Below are 326 nucleotides of genomic sequence, written 5' to 3'. Positions count from 1 at the left end.
TGGCGTAAACTATATATGTATAGCAATCTACAAAGTCGTTGTGTATATATCTTTAACTGTTCACCCACCTCGCTTTTGGCACTGATCTTCCTTTTCTTGGATGCTCGCATCAGGATGTCCCACGTCCTCAGGCTCATCAGCGCCACGTCGAAGCACAAGATGCTGCACCACCACGAACCTGTCTCCTTCCCGGCCTAGAATCCCCAAGCTCGTGGGCGTCGCCTTCAGGTTGTTCGAAACCAACAGCTTTCCCTCGTTCTCCACCTGTGTCATTTGAAGGGAGGTGCTCAGCCTAATGTGCTAGCATGTTACGTAGATAGATAGAA

General features: G+C 49.4%; 1 protein-coding gene across 1 annotated transcript in view; it reads right to left on the bottom strand.

Moving 5' to 3' along the window:
• LOC119586406 overlaps positions 1 to 326 on the bottom strand; it is a 3,594-nt gene that overhangs the window by 2,156 nt on the left and 1,112 nt on the right. The window contains exon 3 of the mRNA XM_037935128.1: positions 69 to 264. Coding sequence (XP_037791056.1) covers positions 69 to 264 — 196 coding nt within the window. The remainder of the gene's footprint in view (positions 1 to 68; positions 265 to 326) is intronic.

This window comes from Penaeus monodon, chromosome 21 (genome assembly GCF_015228065.2).
Source record: "Penaeus monodon isolate SGIC_2016 chromosome 21, NSTDA_Pmon_1, whole genome shotgun sequence".
Lineage (NCBI taxonomy): Eukaryota > Metazoa > Arthropoda > Malacostraca > Decapoda > Penaeidae > Penaeus > Penaeus monodon.
The sequence above is the reverse complement of the archived record's forward strand: the minus strand, read 5'-3'. Positions and strand labels throughout refer to the sequence as shown.